Source organism: Cucurbita pepo, chromosome 11, assembly GCF_057944985.1.
Source record: "Cucurbita pepo subsp. pepo isolate OVF chromosome 11, ASM5794498v1, whole genome shotgun sequence".
Taxonomy (NCBI): Eukaryota; Viridiplantae; Streptophyta; class Magnoliopsida; order Cucurbitales; family Cucurbitaceae; genus Cucurbita; species Cucurbita pepo.
The window spans coordinates 1312500-1330023 of NC_141808.1; the positions used below are offsets into that span (position 1 = coordinate 1312500).

At 33.2% G+C, this 17524-nt stretch overlaps 3 protein-coding genes across 5 annotated transcripts; 1 reads left to right on the forward strand and 2 right to left on the reverse strand.

Moving 5' to 3' along the window:
- Positions 1 to 448: 448 nt before the first annotated feature.
- LOC111806083 (putative HVA22-like protein g) lies at positions 449 to 5250 on the forward strand. 2 transcript variants are annotated; one of them, XM_023691433.2, is made up of 7 exons: positions 449 to 813; positions 1438 to 1480; positions 1582 to 1680; positions 1784 to 1840; positions 2496 to 2559; positions 3107 to 3316; positions 4990 to 5250. In XM_023691433.2, exons 2-7 carry the CDS (start codon positions 1449 to 1451, stop codon positions 5056 to 5058), a joined length of 531 nt encoding a protein of 176 aa, XP_023547201.2. In that variant the 5' UTR covers positions 449 to 813; positions 1438 to 1448; the 3' UTR covers positions 5059 to 5250. The 2 variants fall into 2 exon arrangements, with proteins under 2 accessions (XP_023547201.2, XP_023547202.2); XM_023691434.2 differs by lacking the exon at positions 1438 to 1480.
- On the reverse strand, positions 4139 to 9789 carry LOC111806079 (transcription factor E2FC). Of its 2 annotated transcripts, XR_015422912.1 has the most exons (14): positions 9383 to 9789; positions 8647 to 8830; positions 8507 to 8560; positions 8326 to 8411; positions 8091 to 8179; positions 7955 to 8009; positions 6899 to 6951; positions 6749 to 6799; positions 6614 to 6662; positions 6455 to 6520; positions 6289 to 6365; positions 5986 to 6139; positions 5608 to 5904; positions 4139 to 4960 (listed from the first exon to the last, which is right to left on the reverse strand). XR_015422912.1 is itself a non-coding variant. In XM_023691429.2 (13 exons), exons 1-13 carry the CDS (start codon positions 9635 to 9637, stop codon positions 5827 to 5829), a joined length of 1251 nt encoding a protein of 416 aa, XP_023547197.2. In that variant the 5' UTR covers positions 9638 to 9789; the 3' UTR covers positions 5424 to 5826. The 2 variants fall into 2 exon arrangements, 1 of the variants encoding a protein (XP_023547197.2); XM_023691429.2 differs by lacking the exon at positions 4139 to 4960 and having other exon boundaries at positions 5424 to 5904.
- Positions 9790 to 15403: 5614 nt separating this feature from the next.
- Positions 15404 to 17142, reverse strand: LOC111805476 (WEB family protein At1g75720). The gene is made up of 2 exons (XM_023690584.2): positions 16947 to 17142; positions 15404 to 15845 (listed from the first exon to the last, which is right to left on the reverse strand). The coding sequence occupies exons 1-2, from the start codon at positions 17046 to 17048 to the stop codon at positions 15423 to 15425; spliced, it is 525 nt and encodes a 174-aa protein (XP_023546352.2). The 5' UTR covers positions 17049 to 17142; the 3' UTR covers positions 15404 to 15422.
- Positions 17143 to 17524: the final 382 nt, after the last annotated feature.

The following is a 17524-nucleotide window of genomic DNA, read 5'->3' on the forward strand; positions in this document are numbered from 1 at the left end:
TTTTGTTAAATTACAAATTTAACCCTTTAATTTATACAAATTATGCTAGTCTCTTAACTTAAAAAAAAAAAAAAAAAAAAAATCTTAAACCTTCAATAGTTAACATGATATGGTATGCTAACTATACTGAGAAACCACCCTTTCCGGCCAAATTGATTGAATATGATTGATTGAGCTCCTAAAACTGTGGGCCCTTTGAACCAAACAACTTACACCATTAGCTCACTCCCTCGTATTTGATTCAAGTAGCTTTAATCTATCACATGGTTTCATGTCGTTTTAGATAGTCATAGTCATAGTTCGAAAATTTAGTGAGAATTAAAAGATTAAATTATTTATTAATATGTGAAGAAGAGTAAACTTGTAATTTATAATTTATTTTAATTTTAAATATTGTATTGCAAAGCAAGATCATATCCCAAAGATTGGAGGGAAGCGGCAAAAGGCGGGTTCAGACTCTGTTCACAAGTCCAGGCGGTTACGCACATGTCTCTCTCTCCAAAGGGCTGCCATATAAATAGCCCCACAACGCCCTCCATTTTTCGAAAACGCGCTTCAAAAAATCCTCCGCGGCAAAAATCAAAATTACACAGATTGGTGAACGGAGCGAAACCGAGAGGTCTCAGTGGTTTTCTAATTGGCCTCACCGCTCACCGGACCACTTCGCCGCCGCGGATCGTCTCGGAACTCCGGCATTCTGTACTTCGATTTTTAGCTTTTGTCCGGATTGAGTTTCGATCAAGTCTCACTCGTTTTCGGCTGCTTTTTCATCTTTTGATCTGTTAGTCTACTATATTCTCAACACGAAGAGAGGTATTTATCGGCTTCTCTCTCTCGCTAGTCTTGATTTTGTTTCTGTTTTTACTCGATCATTTACCTGTGTTGAATCGTACTCTGATCGTGTCGAAGTCGGATTTTGTTGCATTTCGCGTTACTTTATATATCTTCCTGTACAATTTTCTGATAGTTTCTTGAGAGGTACACTAATTACTCTGATGACGCTTGAGATTTTGTTTTCCGCTTGTTTTTCGACTAATTATCAATTCGTTCGATCGTCTGGCAATGTCTTCTTTCTCGATTATGAAATCTCTTGTGGTTTATCGTTATGCGCCGTTAAACTTAGAGGCATTTTGCTTCGACTACTATTATTTTGGTTTCCATCTTGCATCTGAATGCTCATGGAATCTGAAGGATAGGTTCCGATTACCAAACTCTAGCTTGTATTCGTGTGGATGCCTTCGTCCTTTGTGCATTCCATAGACACCAAAATCGACTATGTTTTATGTTCTTTCACAAGATTGTGTAGTTTAATCTGGCTTTATATATTCCCCTGCCTATTCACTTTCTCCTATCATATTAATTCTTCTTGATTAAAAAATCTAATTATACTTTAGGAATCGATTTATCTAACTCTTCCTTTTTTGTTACAAAACATAGATCTCTACAATATGATTGGAGCACTAGTCACTAGAGGACTCACGTATGTTTATAATTATAATCTCGAACTATATGTTTAAAATTCTTGCTCCACAAATTGTAATTGCCAAGTTGATCTTAGATCAAATTTCATTGTGGCGGTAGGATGCTTTTAGGCTATGCCTATCCTGCTTATGAGTGCTACAAAACTATGGAAGCTAGCCGGTCAGAGATTGAACAACTTCATTTTTGGTGCCAGTACTGGTAAGTGGCACTCCTATTCAAGTTTCTCATCATTTTTTCCAATACTGGCTTTGTACTAATATAATTTCTTGATTTTGAATGTTTCACACCTTGGTGGACGCAGGATTCTGGTGGCTGTATTGACAATCCTCGAGAGAATTGGTGATTCTTTTATTTCATGGTAGGCTTCTCGTGATTTTTTTTTTCTTTTTTCAATTTTAAATGTTGTACCGGTGATATTTGGAAATCCTATCGAAAAATTATCCTGAATTGTTTTAAACGACAATTTGTTTTTAATATAGAAATTCTATGTGGATTGCTAATTTTTGAAACTGCAACTATGAACTTGAATTTTGTCCTCTTCTAACTGTTGAAGTATTCACAAAGCTGCTTTAAAAAATAATTTTATTTTCTTGAAAATAAGAACTCTTAGAGCCTTGCTCTGACTTCTGAACCGTTTGTTTTTGTAAAATTATTTACACTCCGAAAAAACTGTTGATTCTTACCAACATTAGTTTTAAATTTTTTAAAAATTGACCGGATCTTGTCCCAATACAATTTCTAACCGTACAGTAATTCATGAATAGTTTATAGTATATAAAGTCTTTTCCAGTTATAAAATAAAGTATGGTTCCTTTTAATTTGAGAACCTTGGAAGCATTCAGAATAGTTTTCTTAGAAAAAGAAAAAAGAAAAAAGAGTATATATAAGCGTACATAAATCCTTTTTACACAGTTTTGCAGAATAACGGTCCGAAATTTTCTTCATTTTATTGAGCCATTTCTTAACGTGACATTTTGATGTCATATTAGCTACTTTCTTTCTTTGGCTTGAAGGTTTCCGTTCTATGGTGAAGCAAAGTTGGCGCTCTTCGTTTATCTATGGCATCCAAAAACGAAGGTAATATATATATATATATAGCTTTTACATGTCAATTTTACTTCAGGTTTCATTATCATTGATTGATTTAAAAAAATTTTCTTCCATGTTCAAGTGTATGATTTATAAAATTAAATAATAAATCTATATGAGTTAATATATATATATATATATATATATATATATATATATATATATATATATATAAATATTTGTCTGAATTTAATCTCAAATTAAATCTCCAGATGTGAAAGGAATGTTTAATTATGTGTTTAGATACTGGTAGAGGAGAAATATTTTTTTTAACACAAAATTAGGAACATGTCACCTTTTCATACTTGCTTATAATGAATCCAATTTATATTCAATACATTTACTTTTTTTTAGGAGGTACAATGGTTTAAATTCTAAAACTTTCCCATTTCTTGGACCAAAAAAAAAAAAAAAAAAAAAATTATATTACATATAAAAATATTATTTATGAAAACTTAGAGGAATGAAATTGCTCATTTAAATTTTCAATAATTTCCTCCTTTTTATGGGAACCACGTGTGTACTGTACTGTCAGGGAGCAAACGATGTGTATGATTCGTTCTTCAGACCATATGTTTCAAAGCATGAGCCTGTAATTGACCGCAGCTTGTCGGAGTTCAAGCTCAAGGCTACTGATGCTGCTTTTGCCTACTTTCGCAGAGCTGCATCCTACTATCAAACAACATTGTTTGATATACTTTCAAAGTTCAATACTCATCCATCAACGACTGCTGCTGCTCCAAAGGTAAATGCTATAACATCCTTCTTTTAAACATAATGGTTTTTCAGCGTCTAATAATTGCTTTATGTTATTTTCAATTTGAATATTAAGTCGATAGATTAGCTGATCAAATTCTCCAACCTAGCTGAACTAAAAAAAAAGTGTTTTTGAAAATTTTAGAAACTTTAGGGAAGTGGTTATTTTGTTTTGTTTTTTTTTTTAATTTTTTTTTATTTTACATCGTAGATACTAAAAACTGTGTTTATGGAAATATATTTTTTTTTTAAAAAAATGAGTGATTCAACTTTTTAAATTTTAAAGTTGTGAAAATTTAAATTTTTTTAAAAAAATGAGTTGAAAGTGATTATTGTTTAATCTTTCAACTTTTTAAAAATATAATGAGTTTTTTTAATCAAAATTTAAAATTAGATATAAATACAAAACAATTAGAATTTAAAAAATACAACTTTAATTTTAAAAAGTTGGAAACTAGAACACGTTTCCTAACAATTTCCTTTTCAGTTTTATATTTGATGCTTGGTTCTCACCATTTTTCCAAAGTTTTGAATTTAATTTTGAAAACATTTTTTTATAAAAAAACTAAATAACAAAACAAAATTTTAATAGATGATATAGTATTTATAAGTCTAATTTTAGAAAATTAGACATAACTATCATATCTAATTAAAACTGATTTTCCTATTTAGTTTTGCACCTTTTTTTAGTTCAATATATTAGGTTGAGAATTTAAATATTTAATACTTTGATTGAAAATATATATTTTTAATAAATCAAATGATTCTCGGTTCAAATGCATCTAGTTTCTACTAGGAACTATTTTACCGACAAAAAAAAATATATATATATAAACAAACATCTGCCAAAATACACAACTTTTAAAAATAAATTAATTGTGATATGCAATAAAATGAATTAAAAATAAGTTTCTATTTGTCCTTATTTTGTAATTTGCCGTTAACTTCACTCCATGGTCATTTAGAACAATTTTCTAAATTTTGAAAATTAAAATGTTATATTTTGAATTTAGAGATGGAATAGAAACTTGTTCTCGAAAGTAGTGACCATTTTACCCTTCTATAAAGGTTGTTATCAAATAGCATAAATTTAATACATACTTAATTTTTACTTCATAGAAGAATGTCTCTTTTTTGTTTTTGAGTCCTTTGACATGTGAATGGAGTTTCTAATGGTAAATCTCCAATTAAAAGAAATTACGTCTCTTACCTTAATTAGAAGAATCTTTATTAAGGTTTAAAAAAAGTTGACATGTTCTTAAATTAAACTTAGACCTATTTTTTCAAAAAAACAAAAAAACAAAAAGTTATCAATTTTATCTCTTTTTTTGTAGAATAAAATTTGTTAATTTTCAGTTTCATTTTCCGAAAACAAAATTATATTATGCCTCAAAAAATATTTCTGAACTTATTTACCCTTAGTCAATTGATTTTTAAAAAAACCTGTAGTAAATCTCATTGATCCTGTCAAACTAAGTTTCGCTTTCTTAAAATAAATAAATAAAATAAAAATATTATTTAAAAATGAAAGAAATAATGAAACCTGATGAATTCGTATTCCCTCACAGTTGAGCATTTGGACTTCAGTCAGAACTGTGTTTTTAATTCACGTGGCTTTCGGTAGCCAGTTGTCCTAACAATGTGATATAAATGAGATTACAGGCGCAAAAGGAACCATCAACTCATTCGGGAAATGAAGAGGAAAAGGAAGAGGAAGCAAAGGGCAAATGAGATTGGCAATGGCAGAACAAAAATATTAAGAAGTATAAATAATGATACCACAAACTCTTCCAATTTCCAAATGAAATGGCTGGTATGGAAGAAAACTCCATACTAAATCTAGTATTAACCCAATAACGAAAAATGCAACAATGAAAGATCAAAGATATATCAAAAAGTACTTTATCCTCTTATTTCTTTCTACCTCCACTCTTTATCTATTTCTTGTTAAAATTGTATTTTCGGTATAAGATTACCTATCAGCTTAATTTTTTAGGTTAATTAGTGATTTAGCATACAAGGGGGGTGGAGACTCAAAACATACGCCTAGGAATTAAACACACTTAATTTTGTTAGCAAGGGAATAGAGACATAAATTTATAAAGAAAAACAATACCTTTTATTGGTATAGCACCTTTGTTTTATAGTCTAAATAACAAGATCATGAATTACAATTTCATATAAATATAGATATGGAGATAAATAGCACAATCAATTACCCTAAGCATTTAAAAAAGAGTAAGGAAATAAGAAACTGTAAGTAAGGAGGTCTCGGCATACCTCTTTCGACAAAAATGCTGTGGAGAAGAGACAAAACACTTTATATCTTTGAGCTGAGCGATGATACACATTTCATTGTTGCTCTCTTTATTATCGGAGGTAATTTTTCTGTAGGAAATGGAAAAAGTGTCGAAATCTGACCTCTTTTATGGAAAAAAGTTGTGTCGTCCTCCATAAAGAAAACCAGAGGTCCTTGATTGGTTGGTCTTCCAGGACAAGTTAAAAGTTGTGTTCCTCACCCCATAAGTGCGTAATGCTCACTTGAGAATTCGATTGGAACCAATAATCATCGTCTATCTGCAAAAAGAGAGCACGGGAAAATTAATGATTGGTAAACATTGAATTCATGGCGGTTTTCAGCTTTAAACATGGACCTACATTATTATATAAAGGTAAGATTCTCTGCATTCCATGAAATTCGTGGAAAGGAGAACAAATATTGTTGGTATGTATGTTGGGATTCCTCTGCTGTACCGAAGAAGATAGTTTCGCTTGCTTGGAACTATTTTCTTCCGGCCCTTGTTTTGCAGTCCTACAAGCACAAAAACTACATCATGTTCGAGATCGATATTCGAAAAGCGAGGCAGAATCTCGAGATGAAGGTTGTGTAATAGTAAGTGAAATGAATTCCGAGCAAGAAGAGCTAAGTTTGCAGCAATGTAAGACGTCAGAGTGATATACCTCAAGAGGTACAAATCAATTGGCCCAGTGGTGCTTTTGATGATCAGTCTACACTGCCTTTCAGAAAAACAAGCTTCCTGGTTTATAAAGGAAACTGATTTATCAGATCCTAATGCTAATGGATTAGAAAAATTGCTAAATTCTATGAACTTATGATGATAACAACCTCATCCGGATCAGGCACTTCAATACAGCTAGCTTGAGGGGCTTGTACTGCTATGAGTGTTTTATTCTAATTCATTAGTAACAGAACAATAGTGAGTTGAAGAGAAGATTGTTTAATTTGCGAAATTTATGGAAATTACCATAGCTCAAGAAAAATGACCTTGAAACTAGGAACTCGCAAGATATCTTCTTCCGTTATAAAAAGGTTCCTGACAGTCCAAGAGGGACAAATATTAAAGAAAATAAGCAAAATCTAACTTGGATATGAGTAAAGAGTTTGACGGGACAATCTTACTTTCTGTGATTTGCATTTTCCTCGAGATTTCTCAGAAGTTCTTGTTTCATCCTGCATAAAAAGAATCAGTGAAGCTCTTTTTTTTTTTCCCTTTCTTTTCTTAAGGGTAAGGGAAGGAAGAAGGGTCTGATTTTCTAAAACCCAACCAACCTTATAAGTTCATCAAGTCTATGTTCATCTGCATATAAACTTTTAACTTCAGCCTGTAATAAGATCACAATATGATGAAAAATTTAGACTATGCAAACTGAGAGTTCGAATCATAGAGTTATATAAGGACCAAAGCCACTTTTATTAGTCTGTACCAGTTATAGTATTCTGCCGACTGATATTTTTCATCATATCGATTGGAACTATAAACCTTCAGCAATATGCTCGATGGTGAATTTAGAGTTCCCCCAAACAATCAACATGACATAATGTCAGCGTCAATTTCTAATAACCTGTTAGGCCCCAAGGGTAAATGTCTATGCTATAAAGGTAAAAAAGGGAATGTTACTCCACAAGTTAGTTAGAGAATGTTGTGAATATAATTTGTAGAGGGGCAGTGAGCTAGAGATCATTCTCGTTATTTGGAGAAAGGTTTGAACATGGCACTTTCCAATAGGCCGAGTAAGTGTCAATTAGGTGACTTGCCATTTTTTAAAACTTTCTACTACTAAATAAATATTAGATACTAAAATAACCTTCTTTGTATGGGATAAGCTTCTGACATTTATTACTTGTTTGTATTACCCAACTTAAGCAGCTCATCAACAGTGTATTAGCATTTTAAGGAGTTAGCTACAAGTATAATGCGACTTTTAGTTCACCTATGTCAACCAAGAAAGATTCAAGTTAACAGACAACAGAATGAAGTTTCAGCAATAACTACACAAACGAAACTGAAAGTAAAGCTCAAATTACCACCATTGATGTTCAATTCACGAATAAACATGAGAACTTAATTTAAGGCCAAACCCTCTCCAATTAAATGTACTTGACATTGGATGTAACGAACATATAATTAAAACAATAAACTCAGTTGATAAGTGTTCAAACATCATAAAGACGGTTCACAATTAAAAGGAACTAACTACGAGATGTTGATTGGAGAGCAAAGTATGACCAGTTGAAATGTGTATTAGTAAAATAATCATACCAAACATAACAAAAAAGAGATTGAAATCTTAAATCTTAAATATCAAAGACTATAATGCAAGGCACCTTTAGTTTACCAACTTGATCGTTGAGTTCTTGAGGCCCACGCCTCTCGCATCCCCTGTTCACAAGATTTAAAATCATTACTCAGTGCACTTTGCAGTTTTCAATGGAGAAATAAGGATAATAATAATATAATTACTTCCAACGTATATGATTTGTCGTCGTTTTCTCTATAAGCCCTATTCCCTCGAGAACATTTGTAATGTCATAAATCCTCCTCTTTTGAACCTGTATCAAACATTATTTCTAAAATTCTTATAACAAAGAAATAAATGATTGATAGAGTTAAGTATCAAACTTGTAGAGGACAATAATCTCAGCTAATTTGAAGAGCTTCTCTAAGACCTTCCAGGCAGAAAAATTAGATTCTATACCTTTAATACGTCTGCAGTTTTATTTAAATCAAGTGTTCCATCTTCAGCCTCCTGAACTAACCTGATAAATTTTTTTGTCAAGAACCCTGCCGATTAAAATAAACAATGTTTCAAATCTCAACCGCCGGATCCAAGTGTATTTCTGAAGATTTTATTACATATTTGTTCACCACAACTTTACCTAATGAACTGTCGTACCGACCGTTGGTAGAAAGATTAGGATCATCAATAGGCTCTACAACAAAAAGAAAATCCACGGAATTAATATAAAAACATATACGATGAACTATAACCATTTAGCTAGAAGGATATTGTAATTACCGTCTACGGATTTTTGAGTCCTCGACTTTGAATTTTTCTGCAACTTCAACTTTTTGTTTTGCTTTTCATTTGCACTGGATACTGGTTTACATAAAGAATCATTAGATCGCATCCTCTGTTCAGAGGCTACAACTCGTCCACAAGCCAAGGCCTCAGAGTCATTGATACCATATGTTCGTTTCAACTGTAAAAAGATAAATATATTGACCAATAAATATTTAAAGAAAGGAGACACAAATATATAAGTAAAATAGATCGATATATAGATCATCGGTTCTGATATTGAAGAGATTAAATACTTTCATAAAATAAGGAAAAAAAAGGCTTGCTGATGTTTTGCGACATTCATGAATAGGATCTTACAGAAAGGCACTCCATTACGCTAAAAGCGGAAGCAGATTACAATTGCTAAAATAGAAAAAAATCTATTACTAGAAGTTCAAGAGAGAGAAACTTAAAATGCATCCCAAATCTTGACAACTCAATTAAATTCGATAGAATTCTACTGGTTGAGTAACAATTTACACATTAATTATCAGGAAATCGAATCAAAGCAGAAAATCACGATCCAGATTCACAAATCCATCAATCTTTACCTAAAAACCCTCGCAAACTCAATAATTGAATATAAACACCGATCTTCGAATCTAAATGAAGACTCAAAGAAGATTGATCGCACATCGGGAATCATAAAACAAACAAACATCAAAACAAAGAAGATCACTAAGAAACTCACGTCGAGCGTAGCAACTGTAGAATGTGCGCCGGGAGCATGACGGCAGTTGCAAGCGTTGGACTGATCCGACGGCGGAAAAGGCCGATGACACTGAAGTAAACAAAGAGGCGGAAGAGCTGGAGCTGAAGAAGAAGAAGAAGAAGCAGACGACGAAGACATATCGCGATGGTGAGAGTGAGATTGAAGGAGATGAAATCGGAAATCGGAGTGGCGATGGCGGTGGCGAAGGATGAGATCTTCGACGGCGTTCGACATCGGGAAAGACGGAGGAAAAGGGAGGGAGTTGTGGAGGTTTTTGAAGATTGGAGGGAAAGAGAGAGAGAGAAGGGAAGAAAAGACCGATGGAAAGAAGAAAGAGAAAGAGTACGTAGAGCGGCGAGCGAATAGAAGGAGGAGAGAGAATGAGATGGAATATTGGAATAATAATAATAAATATTTGGAACGGAACTAAAAAAGAGATCAGAAAATAGGGATGGTGAAAATTACAGGAACGGACTCCCCAATGCTTCTCTTTGGGCGGGAACGGATATATACCAATCAATTCCAATCTCCATTTTTTTTCCTTCTAATTTTTTTAATAATATATCAATTATCATTAAAATTAAATTAAGCTCATTTATAAATAAATAAATAAATTTATTTATTTATTTATTTATTTTTATGACTATTGGTGATATTATAATTGGTCACTTTTTATAATTTGAAATAAAAAAAAAAACAATTTATATGTAATACTTGAAATCACAAATTAATAATTATATTAATTAAAACTTTATTAGATCAAATTTTTAACGGAATAAGTTCGATTATTAAATGATCTCACAATTTTGCTTATATTGAACCTCTCTAGAATCATGTGAATAATGACAAAATATATTAAAATGGCTCGGGTTGGTTTTGTGGGTATTCTTTTACTCTTAAAAGTACTTGAAGTTAAAGAAAAACGTGTTGAAAATTGAAGCTTTTTGTGACACATTTATATTCGTTACGGTTAACCCATTCATTTATAAAGTTAGATAAATACTTTTTTGAAGCTGGTTTTTGTAGACAATTTATTATTTAGGTTAAATATGGTTTTTATTTTATTTTATTTTTCATAAATTTACAAGTTAACCACATGAGTCAATCATTTAAGGCGGGAATGAATGTTGTAATGACCCAGACTTTCCCTTCACGCAAACAAATTATTCATAAGCTTTTTAATGTTTTTTTTTTATTTTAATTTTTAACCCTATAAGCTCCTTGTAATTATGGCACTTTTACTTTTAATTTTTATTTGTGTTCACTAAATTAAATAATTTTTACGTTAGATATTATATCTTAATATTATTTTTTTATTGAAAATATATTTTATTTTATTCCCAATATTTAATTAATTTATATTTTCGTTCGTAGGTATTAGTGATTGGCTTATATCCTATTTAAAGCTTATGAATATCAATGAGAATACATACTTTCAATCTCAATTATATTTCTCATTCTTAACAAATTGTAATGTCCTACAATTATTTGATTTCATAATCATATACTTCTAAACTTTTTATAAGAAATTAGTGGATAGCAGTCTTCATCGTTTTAAAAGTTACTAATTTTGTGAGATTCCATATCGGTTGGAGAGGGGACGAACCATTCCTTGTAAGAACGTGGAAACATCTCCATATGATAATACATTTTAAAACCTTAAGAAAAAGCATAGAAGGAAAAGTTCAATAGAAACAATAACTACTAGCGGTAAGTTTGGACTATTACAAAGTATATGCACATATTTTTAAGTGTTTTCAATTTTAAGCATTTTTTCTTATTTCCATGTCAGTGAATAACGATACGTGGCTCGAGTCCTTTGAAAAGCGGCCCATTTTTTTTAAGTGTTTTCAATTTTAAGCATTTTTACTTATTTCCATGTCAGTGAATAACGATACGTGGCTCGAGTCCTTTGAAAAGCGGCCCATTTTTTTTAAGTGTTTTCAATTTTAAGCATTTTTACTTATTTCCATGTCAGTGAATAACGATACGTGGCTCGAGTCCTTTGAAAAGTGACCCATTTTTACTCATTTTCATATCAGTGAGTAACGTGGCTCAGGTGCCTAAAAAAATTGCACATTTTTATTTATTTTCATGTTAGCGAGGAGCGGTCTCTAGCTCGAGTCCCTAAAAAAGCGGATAGCTAGAGATCTTTAAGGGAACATTAAGAAAAAGAAAAACTCTACTTACGACTTCTTGGTGTTGACCATTAGGCTTGAAAGGTTCAACTTGGGATGAGGCAATGTCAGCAAGGGTGAACGCATTATTGTACGAGGCGGGCGAGAGTCGAGCGAAAACCAGGCGGTCGCCATCATTGATGTCGAGCAAAACGCTGCAGCCCTCCCACGTGGGAATTTTAGGGCTTGTGAAGAGAGTGGCGGTTGGAGAAGGAGAACTGAACACAAAACCCGCGAACCAGAGGGTTAACCGTTGGTGTCGTTAGTGGGCTCGACTGAATCGAAGCCCAATTTAAGTTGGACGGGTTCGCGATAACCTTCAAGCCGTCGACACTTCTTGTGGGCCGACTAAATTAGGGCAAATTTGAAGCTTTGAATTCTTTTATAGTTTTAAATTTAAAAAACTAATACTAAATTAATAAAAATACCTTTATAATTCCAATTTTTAAAATAATATCCTTAAAAAAAATTTAAAAAATTTATAAAATATTATTATGGTTAGCAGTTAATAATTTATTCCATTTGGAGAATTCAATTTTTTTTTTTTTTTTTTTTTTTTTTTTAGTTTTATAAAGTTTTATTAATATCTTAAATTTTTTTAAAAACTTTAAAAATACGTCTAATTATTTTTCAGAAAAAAATTTAAAATATACTTACAGTTAGCACGACATTTAAAAAATATTCGTAACTTTTAAAATTAACATTAAAAAAAACATTTAATATTGGAAAAAAGGTATATATTTTTAATTTAATTTAAATTTAATTTTCTTCTATCCCGGTTAATAGTGAGCTGAGTTGGCATGATTAATATGAGGCAAAGAGGTGGCAGTGTTTGATTAGGAAGAATATATATAAGGGGGCAAAAATGAGTACGCGACACAATCACTTCAAAAGGTCCAAAACTCCATAAATTATTATTTCATAACAACGTCTTTACTTCAACTACTCAATAGCCCAACCTAACTTCACCATTTTTTTTTTTATTATTATTCCTTTTCAGAATATGTTTGGTTTGTGGTTTTAGAAAAATATATATATATATTCCGTTAAAATTATGAACGAAAATTAACACGTCAAACTCATCGCTAACCGTTATTGTATATTTTTGCCCGTTACGTATCGCCGTCACTCTCAAGGTCAGACTGAAACGAAGTTCCTCAACAGCATAGAGCTTGGAAAGCTCTGACCCGGTCAAGATCCGAACCACTACTAGACTAGACGTTGAGTGAGGTAGTGGTTTTTTCTATTAGTTGCGATGCAAATACGAGTTTACTTATGAGATTTGTTGAGTAGGCTTGCCTTAGTTGTCTGCTATAAGATAGCTAGTTTTTGAGCTTTCGACATAAAAAAGCAGATCCGGCTTGGTTTCGCTATCGCTCATGACTTGTATTGTAGTCTTAGTCTTGTAGTCGGGAGCTCTCTTTGTCTAATTCGTAGTCTCTACCCAGTGATCTTTCATATTTGTGACTCTATAATGCATTCTACTGCTGTTTGACTCTTCCGAAGCCATTTTTTTTTTCTTTTCATCTTCAGTATTCCTCGACTTTGTACACTTTTCTTGCCTGCAAAGAATGTCACCCTCTTCGGTGAAAAAAAACCACCATTAGTCCATGGCTTTAAAATGTGTCTGTTAGGGAGAGGTTTTCACACCCTTTTAAGTAATGTTTTGTTCCTCCTCTCCAACCGATGTGAGATCACACAATCCACCCGCTTTGGGGGCCAGCGTCCTTGTTAGTATAGCGCCCCGTGTTTGTCTTTGATACCATTTGAAACAACCCAAGTCTAACGCTAGTAGATATTGTCCGCTTTAGTTTGTATGTCGTCTCACGATTTTAAAACGTGTCTGTTAGGGAAAAGTTTAGACACTCTCGTAAAAAATGATTCGTTCCCCTCTTCACATGTGGGATCTTAGTACGTTCACTTTTTAATCCTTGGCTTCAAAAAGAAGAAAACTCCTTAAAATAAAATTAATAACGTTATCTTATATAAACAAATTAAAAATTGATTAGAGAAAAATCATTGCCTCACATGGATGCTTCGGCGGCTTCCAAAGTCCTCTATAAACTCTTCGTGCTCTCTCCAAACACCAGAACAAGCTATCCACGAAAAATAAGAACCAACTCATCCTTATCCCGCACACCATATCCTCATAACCAAACAACCCTCTAGCGCGAGTCACAATTCTCACATGGAGAAGAATCCAGCTGTTTCGATCAGGCAAAAATCAAACGGAGCAAACAGCTTCATCGTTAACGTGGAGGATGATCAAGAGGATTACAGAGGAGGAAGCCCCGGCGTAAGCATCTCTCCGGTGAGATTTCTCAGCCGGATCCGCCGGATTCTGATGCGATTCATGTTTTATTTTCCTTCTCGAGGTTCGTCGCCATCATCGTCGTCGTCAATAATGGCGTCGAAGCAGAGAAATCTAGAGAAATTCGAGCCGCCGAAGACTTCCTGCAGTTCGAATTACTCGTCTTACTCGCATTACAACGAAGCTATTGCCGATTGCATCGAGTTCTTCAACAAGTCGTCGCAGGATCAAATCGGAATCTCCGATGCAAATGCGATGGTATGAACATGATGATATAACAATTCGCGCACACACGCTAACTCGATGTTAATTTGTTTCGATTCTCTGATTTTGAGGCTTCAACGCACGAGATCAATCGCAAATTCGATTTTCTGCAAATTTCCGTCGCTGATTCTGTGGTTTGAGATTGCAACAGAGAATCGATTCGTTGTGTGTGTATATATGAGAGAGCGAGAGATACAGAGATATTATTGTGCTATTTCAATTTCTAGTTTCTTCTTCACGTTTGTCGGGTTGCGTAACCTTTCGATTTCCTTTCGATTGAAGGTTCTAAGGAAGAAAATAAGTTGCCTCTACAACAAGATTTTAAACAAGAACAATTGTTTTTAATCTCAATTTGTGTTCGAAGAGTTTCTACAAATTCAAAATCATTGAAACAGAATGTTGGAACTAAGAGCTATGATTAGTAAATTTTAATTTTTTTAAATAAATCAATTTAGTTGTTATGGAGTGTGAGACCTCAAATGGATAATGAAATATTTTTTTATGGATAGAAGTTTCTCTATGTTAGACACATTTTAAAATTACGAAGCTGACAATCCTATGTAAAGAGTAAAAGTAAAAAATATCTGCTATTAGTGGGCTTGAGCTGCTACAAATGATATCAGAGTCAGACATTGGAGGCTGTACTAGCAAGAAGGGCGAGCTACAAATGATATTAGAGTCAGACATTGGAGGCTGTGCTAGCAAGAACTAGCTCGGTGGATTGTGAGATCTCACATCAGTTGGAGAGAGTAACAAAGCAATGGCTCCAAAGGGGTGGAAACCTCTCCTCTAAGAATAAGGGCAATCTCACATCCCTTAGAGAGAGGAACAAAATATTGTTGGATCTCACATCAGTTGGAGAGAGGAACAAAGCAATGACTCCAATGGGTGAAAACCTCTCTTCTAAGAATAAGGGCAAACCCCTCCTCTAAAAAATATTGTTGTCACAACATCTAAAAATTATTATATGCATTTTTCAATTAAATGATACTTCTTTAAACGACAATTAAATCTTTAATAAACAAATATAACTCGGAAGGACATAATCATTACTAGTATAAGGTAAGAAAAAAAAAAATCCTAAAATCAAGCAGAAAGACATAGCTAATGACTTTCGACTGTGTGAAATTGTTGATCGTCTCGTCTAATTATTAAGAAAAAAAAACATGTTTTTTTTAATATTAGTTTCATTTCATTATATATATATATATATATATATATATATATATATATATATATATATATATATATATATATATATATATATTCAATTCTTTTTCTTGGAAAAAAATCCTTCTATAAATAATATAGCCTTCTTCTTCTTGCTTGCCATGTTCTTCTTCTTGTTCTTCAAAGATGGGCTATCCTTAAATCCTTCACCGTTCATTTTTGCATGTCTTTTTTCGTAGGCTTCAATTTCTTCTTGTTCTTCAAATCTCTGCGATTGTGTTTTGAAGTCAAACTTCAAAGAATCGCCATTAAATTCAATGGCGTAATCTGATTTTTCTTTCAGCATTTGGAGCTTTCGCTTTGTCTCTTCAAGCTCTTCTTGTAGGGAAGAGAAAGATCGTGCCATAGCTATACTCCTTTCTTTGGCTTTCTCCAAGTTTTGCTTTGCAATCTCCAGTTCATCTCTTACACTTTTGATCCTTAGAAGCTTCATCTCGTGTTCGTTCTCTTCGCTCTCTATCTATAAAATCAAAATGATAATAAATTATATAAAATCGATTGATAGGTCCGGAATTTTATGCACTCTACTCGTTACCACTAAATGACGAAGCCATGAGCGGAATGAGGGACTCTAACTCTTAACCAGCCTTAACTCTTAACTCTACACTGTTAAGCTACTTCCACCCGCTACAATAGTGACAAAACACTACTGAGTAATTCACATACATGTCGAGGCAGACAACTTATGTTTTTTCGTCGGACCACATTGGTTAACCTCTGATTGTGATACGAGCACAAATAGATAGACGACTATGGGCTAGGGGCGTCTAGTGTCACGGTCATGCTCGTCCAAGGCGTGTTGCCCATGGCCGCATGCCCATGACAAGCCCAACCTTTTATGTCTTTCCATATTCTAGTATTTTACTTTTGTATTTCTAGAAATTATGACGTTTCAGAAATATCATGTCTAGGCCTGTCAGACATGAAATGACTCAGAGTGTACTATAGGCGGATACGACTAGTTGTCAACTTCTCTCTACCCAAGGCTATCTACTGTCAGCCATTGTTATTTCTCTTTTGCTTGTTTATATAACGTCTCTTCCAAAAATCTCTCTTTCGAAAATCTCTCTCTGCTCTCGTTCTCTAAAACCTTCTCTTAAAATCGAGGCCAGAGGCTCGAGCATACGTCGCTTGGCCATAGGCGACAACGAATTGGCTTAGCTCACTTGTCATTGTAAAGTGAGTGCCGCACAATCGCAAGTCCGCTGCCATCAAAAGTGGGATTGTGACATCTAGCTTGCTTTTTACTAAAATGCCCCTGATTACTAGACCAAGTCATAAGTTACCAGCATTTTTTTATCTTTTTGCTGTGATTGAACTTGTGTCAAACAAATTCATGAACTTTCAATTATGTTTCATAATAAATTCCCGACATGTTCAGAACCTTAAAAAATTATACGTAAAATTTCTACAATTTTATGTTTCGTAGTTTTCTTAATTTAATACGTAAAAAAAATGCAACCAAATACGATTAGAATAAGAGGTTTACGGTAGAATTGAAATGATTTTTAAGTTATTTTGAAGTACTTAGAAAATCGTTCCAAACAAACTATTGTAATACCTCCTGAAGAACATTGGCGTAGAGCTCGGGAGCTAAAATCCTTTGACCGTAAAGCTCAACAGCTTCTTTCACGGATCGGTACGGTTGTTTCTCCATCTTCATCGACTCGAAAGAAGCCTTAAATGAACTGAATTTTTTCAGGTATATATGCACAAAAAACTGTCAAAGAAACTGAAACTAAGAACACATCCTTTTATAAGGTTATAAGAGAATAATAATAATAATATGGAGATCTGAAAATTAAAACCCAAAAATAAAAATAAAAATAAAAATAAAAATAAAAGGAATAAGCTTCGTTTCTTCGCTTCCACTTCACTACTGGAAATCTATGTCTTCAACTGAATCCTGCTTGCTTTTCATAGGATTCGACCCATTTTTAACTTATGGCCCACTGTCGTCCTCTCTCAGTTTGTTAATGCTACAGAATCCGCACATGGGAGTTGCGACATGTCGGCCGGCTGTGAAGCAAAGGCATATAATGGAGGCGTTGCTTCTTACACTTCACGAACAAGGGAAATTAAAGGGGGGAAAAAGGAGAACTACTTGTGGTTGTGAATATGATCATCATTCATGAATAT

Excerpts from the sequence above, each read along its gene's own strand:
- LOC111806083 (XM_023691433.2), top strand. The coding sequence starts at position 1,449 with ATGATTGGAGCACTAGTCACTAGAGGACTCAC. Across the intron at positions 1,481-1,581 it reads CTAGTCACTAGAGGACTCAC|GATGCTTTTAGGCTATGCCT; the intron begins GTATGTTTATAA and ends TTGTGGCGGTAG. Across the intron at positions 2,560-3,106 it reads TATGGCATCCAAAAACGAAG|GGAGCAAACGATGTGTATGA; the intron begins GTAATATATATA and ends CTGTACTGTCAG.
- LOC111806079 (XM_023691429.2), bottom strand. The coding sequence starts at position 9,637 with ATGTCGAACGCCGTCGAAGATCTCATCCTTCGCCACCGCCATCGCCAC. Across the intron at positions 8,010-8,090 it reads ACAAATCATATACGTTGGAA|GGGATGCGAGAGGCGTGGGC; the intron begins GTAATTATATTA and ends TCTTGTGAACAG. Across the intron at positions 5,905-5,985 it reads TCTTACCTTTATATAATAAT|ATAGACGATGATTATTGGTT; the intron begins GTAGGTCCATGT and ends CTCTTTTTGCAG.
- LOC111805476 (XM_023690584.2), bottom strand. The coding sequence starts at position 17,048 with ATGAAGATGGAGAAACAACCGTACCGATCCGTGAAAGAAGCTGTTGAG. Across the intron at positions 15,846-16,946 it reads ACGCCAATGTTCTTCAGGAG|ATAGAGAGCGAAGAGAACGA; the intron begins GTATTACAATAG and ends TTGATTTTATAG.